Source organism: Paroedura picta, chromosome 4 (assembly GCF_049243985.1).
Source record: "Paroedura picta isolate Pp20150507F chromosome 4, Ppicta_v3.0, whole genome shotgun sequence".
In the NCBI taxonomy this organism is placed as follows: Eukaryota; Metazoa; Chordata; class Lepidosauria; order Squamata; family Gekkonidae; genus Paroedura; species Paroedura picta.
Window position 1 is genome coordinate 88,272,890 of NC_135372.1, and position 6,000 is coordinate 88,278,889.

The 6,000-nt window shown below is 40.6% G+C and overlaps 1 protein-coding gene across 5 annotated transcripts in view; it reads left to right on the forward strand.

Moving 5' to 3' along the window:
* The window catches only part of LOC143835771 (uncharacterized), a 15,590-nt gene extending 10,845 nt beyond the window's left edge, over positions 1–4,745 (forward strand). For 3 of the 5 annotated variants that reach the window (XM_077333944.1, XM_077333945.1, XM_077333946.1), the window contains exons 9-12: positions 289–389; positions 2,182–2,276; positions 2,817–2,948; positions 4,233–4,745. In XM_077333944.1, the coding sequence (XP_077190059.1) occupies positions 289–389; positions 2,182–2,276; positions 2,817–2,948; positions 4,233–4,372 (468 nt within the window). In that variant the 3' untranslated portion in view covers positions 4,373–4,745. Of the gene's footprint in view, positions 1–288; positions 390–2,181; positions 2,277–2,816; positions 2,998–4,232 lie in introns of all 5 variants that reach the window. The other 2 variants (XM_077333947.1, XM_077333948.1) reach the window with 2 other exon arrangements.
* The last annotated feature ends 1,255 nt before the right edge of the window (positions 4,746–6,000 follow it).

Below are 6,000 nucleotides of genomic sequence, written 5' to 3' on the forward strand. Positions count from 1 at the left end.
CCATTGAAGGGCTACACTGTCTTTCCTTGGCCTGGGAAAGATAACAAAATGTAGCCAAGAGAATGTGGACCCAGATGTAGTTTGCCACTCTATTGTTGGCCTGTAGGTCATGGCTGATATTCCCAGGAGGATTTGAGTGAAACACTGCATAGTTATCTTTAACAATTGCTCATAAGGTTTTAAGGAGGAGAGATGTGATGGGGATGCAATTTATTGTTTAAAAAAACTAAACTTAAAAAAAAATCTTGAGTTACAACCAGAGTTGTTCATGTTCATTCTTGTTCCTAGATGCTGGAAGATCTGATGAACAGTCATAAAATTCAGATTCAGGATTTGGACAGAGCTAAGAGTGAGACACAGGGCACCCAGCAGGAACTCAGTAACGTCAAGTAGGGGAACATGTGCTATGCTTTATGTATTGCAGTGGGCATATGTGTCTGTGACTCCTAATGTCCAAATTATATGCAAGTCCCATACTGAATTCAGGATTCAGATGTACATGTGTACTAAATTGTGTATCTGGTTTGTCTCATTCAGAAGACATCACAACTTTATGGCAAGCAGCAGTCCACTAGAGGGACTGTTGTTTACAATATCCTTGCTGATCACCACTGTGGGATGGTAGGTGAATTTCCTCCAGGCCAGGCTGGATTCTGGAGATTTTTGGAGGGGGGGGTATCACTTGGGCATGAAATTGGGGTCACTGTGGGTGGGCAGGTAGTTAGTTGTGAGTTCCTGCATTGTGCAGGGAGTTGGACTAGATGACTCTGGAGGTCCCTTCTAACTCTGATTGTATGATTCCTTCTTAAAATTGGTACTAACTAATGGTGATCCATAGGCCATCACTCCAGGAGTTTTCTGACTTGTGGTCCATGGCGCCCACTAAGTTTTGTAGTCCTTGGTGCTGTTTAGAAAGGAATGACCAATAAGTTAAATTGCCTGCCTGGAGCTCCTCATAAGACATTTTGCCCCAGACCGTCCTTTTACATCTCCTCTTTCCCCTTTTTTAATTCACTGTGGTGAGGTGCTGTGGATAGTTCCAGCAGCAGGTGAATGTTCTGATTCCCTCTGACAAAGCCAATACAAAGAAACACATAGGGACTTAATAAAATAAATATATTATCACCTGGAATCCCCCCCCCCCATTTTGACATGCTGTCATACCATATTCTTGTGTGCGTGTGGGAAATATGCTTGTCATTTTTGCCTTTGACTGCAGTATGCCTGGGCTTCATAAATGGAGTGGCTGGAGTGGTATGATATGTGTCCTTTGGAATTAATATTTTGAGCAAAGGAGTATCTTCTGCTCCAGCAATTGTCATCGCCCAGGTTAATGTGAATCAGTCACAGCATGATCAGTTGAATCCAGAAAAACTTATACTGCCATTTCTCTCTAGTTATTCTTACTGTCAAAGTTATGAATGCTCCTAAGCAGGCAACACTCTTGCAAACTCGTTCTGAATCTGTTCTTAAAGTAAATCCAGCTGTTCTGGCTCATTGCAGTCAGTTATGGTATCCTTGTAATTCACTCAATAATTTCCAGGAGTTGGATTTCACTAAACTGTTGATACTTTCTTTGCCTAAAATGCAGCTCAGAGCACTGATTACTCCTTTCACTGTATCCTGTACGTAGTTGATTGTATGCATCCCAGTATCCCTCAGGGACTGAATCTGTAGTGCCTGTTTCCTCACAAACCTACCCAGCCTCTACAGTCACCTTCTGATGTTCTGCTTTAGGTGGCCCTGTCTCCTGAAATTAGATGAATAGCAACCCAGGAGGAAGACTTCTCACTCACAGCATCAAAACTCTGTAACTCTCTCCCCAAATAGTTGCCTGTCTCCTGTTGCCATCTTCCTTCAACAAATGAAGACTTTTTTATTTTGTCTGGTCCCCCCTTAGTGATCCTGCCTGCCTGCTATGTTTGAATTGTTGTTTTAATATATGTGTATTTTTATTGTATGTATATTTTAACTTTGTTTTGTTTTAAAGTTTTCATTTAAAAGTGTTTTTAGATATGTATGTTTTTAATCTGTTATTCACCTTGGGGGCCCTGATCAGGAAGGAAAGGCAGGATATAAATTCTGTAAATAAAACAAAACCATTTTTGTCTTCTCTGTTATACTTGCATTTCTCTCATTCACTGATACATTTTTCTTGTTTTTTACATTTATTTTAATCAGAACCACAGTTATCAACCTAAGAGAACAAGTGAAAAGTCTGCATGCTGAGGACAAGCTGTGTGCTATGCCACTGAGGGAAGAAAGCATTCATCTGAGTAAGTGCTAATTCTTAGAACAGGGGTAGTCAAACTGCGGCCCTCCAGATGTCCATGGACTACAATTCCCATGAGCCCCTGCCAGCGAAATTGTAGTCTATGGACATCTGGAGGGCCGCAGTTTGACTACCCCTGTCTTAGAACATCCTGTCTGGAAATGATCTCTGGTTAGGACGGAGTGGGCATGGTTGAATGAGAAATGTGGCATGAATGTGCATTCCAAGTACATGATTGGACAGCAGCTGAAATCTCCAGTTAAAATGTGTAACAGAGTAAACTTGTAGCGTATACACCAAATATGCCTAGAAAAGGCATGTGTCCAATAAAAGACTTTGTATAGGTCTTTATGAAAATAATAAAAGCCTAAAAGTGTGTAGAATTATAACATGTGCGAATCTTCTGTTGTACATACAGTTTGCTGTCAGGCCATTGAAGCTTTGTTAGGAGGACAACTTTTCAGTTGATGTTGCTGGTGGCAGTCCTTGGGAAATTGGACAGTGAGCTGGTAGTCTTCCTAATCTGTGGCTATTTGTCTCCTAGAAAAAAAGAATGGATTACTGCATGATGATATCTTGTCATCCTTTCTGTGTGATGATTCAGCTTCTGAGCTCAGTCTCACGGATGTCAGCTCAGATGAACTCTTCAGTGAACCAGAAATTGCAGGACTTGATGGTGCGCCTTGAAATAACTGGAATTCTCTGAACAACATTATTTGCTTTCTGTAAGGATGGGAGGATGTTCAGGCCTGAAATCTCTGGTGTGGATCCTCAGTAATAATTACTGGGGGGAGAGGCTTTTTTCTCACCAGAACATTATTCTGACATAGCAGTGATGTAGAAAAAGGTTTGTTCCATTTTTCCTTTTAGGAAGGAGGTTTTGCTCTCATGGCTGTGAAGAAGTTTAAAAACATGCAGGAATCTGCTACTGCTTCAGAAACCCAAAAGAATGCCAAGCAGGCCTTCTTCTTTTTGTGTAACTTCTGTTTATCCTCATGGTTTGTGCAACGTAATTACTCAGAAATAAATTTCTGCTTACTCAGAAATAAATTTTGCTGAGTTTAAAAGACTTACTCTTTCAGTCTTGGAGCTTTACTGCTTCAGTCTTGCAATTTCATGTCAACTCCCTCAGGTGTTTTTTTTTTTTTGTTTTTGTTTGAAGTCCTCCCACCAATCTAAAAAATTAACTATGCAAGGAGCTGGACCAGATTGATACAACCACTGTTTCTCGTTAAACCATTAACTGAGGCAACTGCCTTGATTGTTGTTTTAAAATTTTGGTTATCGTGAGAACATTGAATCGGGACAAGAAGCTGTGTATGTACATCACATCTGGTTTTATACTCTCTGATGATATTTGTGATATTTCCTTTGCATATTTATAACAAAATCAAATTCCAGGAACATCAAGAACAGTGTGGTGAATGCTCCAGTTTGAGGAATAATGAACATTCCATTCAGGGAAACTCATGCTCTATTTGGTTAAGATGCTTATTTCTTGTGAACGGTATTTGGAAATGATGGGGTGGTCTATTAAACTGCTCTGCGTTTTCATTTTTCTCTACTTGAATCTTGCTGGTTCACTCTTTGCGAAGGAACCAATACAATCCTATTTCTAGTAAATCGTCCAGCATTCAAGATGTTTTAGGCACCTTCCCTAGATTGACTTAAATGGAGTCCTTTTGCCCTAAGAATTTAAAATTTAGAATATGCCTGTGGTACTCATATGAAGCAATCCTTTGAGTTTTCCTAACGGGGAAACGAGTTCTAGTTTTGTTCCTGCACAGCCACGTGGAGTTCTTGTTCACTGAACTATCTTAGCACCACTTGCAGTAAAATGTAAAAGGCAAAATGCTGATATGGTAAGGTGGGTGTATATTTGTTGGCCTTGATAGCAATGTTCGGTATGTGCTAATCGGGGTCGGAGTGATGGGCTGATGGCTGTATTTTGTATTTTTAGATGACAAGGATATATCCAAACTGAGCTTGGAGATGGAGAAGAGCACCCCTGGAGGGAAGGCTAGTAGCATGTTGGAGGGAGCTGGAGGGAACAGTGTGCTGTCCACCAGTCTGCCTGAGCTGAGCTTGAGTGACCTGTGAAGCTTCACCGAAAGACTGGCTCATTCTTTCTAACATAAAAAAATTAAAGAGAAGAGAAATGTATGGTCTGCTCTCCTGTATGCTGAGCTGGTTTTTGTACAGCTGCAGCTTGAGGTAGAAAGAGGTGATAGCTTGGTGTGTAACTCAAATGATGTTAATACATTAAAGAATGAAGTGGGGGCTTGAATCTGTTCAGTAATGGTGTGTGTCTGTCTTGGCCAGTGGCTTCCTGCTTCCCTTTTCTGAAAACAACAATTAGGTTACTGTTCCCTGTGTGTGTGCCCGTAAGGGAAAGGAGTACATGTTAAGGCTTTCGTGGACAAGTAATTCATAATTTACATGTTTTGCCACATTAAACCTTTATGTAGTTCAAGATCACAGTTTTGTTTGTTTCCTTGCAGATTGGTAAGCAGTTCAGACTAAACCTGCAGGCAGCCTTTTTCACAGACTATGCCCACAAGACATATTCTTATCCTTGTTGAGCACTCTTGATGCAAAATGAGGAGGGAAGGAAGCAGTGTATACTTTTTCCGATGGACTAGGTTCACCTTATTGGGCCAACTATCTCCCATATGCACTGTCAAGTGACAAGCACGGTCTTACTGCCATTGGATGTACATTACAGCCCACTAAAATGTTTTAAAGACATGCCCATAGTGTCTTCTGCCCAAGACCAGGAGGGAGATGTGTAGGAAGTACTGTAAGTCTAGCCATTTATACACACACAATTGTTGTGCTGAGGAGGGATGAACTGGTCTTTAGCTCCCTAAATATAGTTTTTCCTTCTAAACTTTGGACTTTTTTTTGCAGGGGGATGGGACAGTTTTTAAATAAAATGTATTGCAAAATGACACACCAATCAGTGTCCTTTCAATCTGGCATTGAATCCTCTTCAGTGCAGTGATATGAGTAGAACATGAGAGCTCATCTTGACTATTTAAGAGACTTTTAAGGGGATCAAAGAAGCTGTTGATAGATGTAAGTTTGAGAAGTTTGAGTAAGAACCATCTATTGAATAAGGGCTCTATAGCCCATTCTCCACCAGCTGTGTTTTATTAAAGCAACACAAACACACAATGTTCTGTCCCACCACGGGGTTCAGAAAGGAGAAATACTACTGCATTCCAGGAAAATAACTGGAGGGGAGAGTTACACATGTGCATGAATGTATTCTAATGTCTAGTGTTTCCATTTTTTAAAATGGCATGTAATACTATTTTCCCACCATAGCTTCACTTGAGGTGGATTTGCCTAGTGCAGCATTATTGTGCAGTCTTACAAGCACTAGAATAGTATGTGAGAGTTCATCAGCAGCCCCTTTTCTCAGGTTGTTTTGGGATTGTTTGTCTGCCCCAGACAGAATTCTGGTGGTCCTGCTAAAATCCAGAAAGAGTCCTGAATGTGTAATTTGGCATAGGATCGTTCTGTTTAACTTTGAAATATCTGATGTTGGCTTGGCGGTGATAAGGTACTAGTCCAAATGTTTTATTAGTTTGACCTAAAATTGCAGCTGTTACAACTACATTTTTGCCTTACCAAGGCTCAAATGAATAGTGCCAGTTTATTACTATGGATTCAGAGTCCTTGCCTCAGTCTTAACGTAGCTGTGTAATGTCATATGTGTTGGC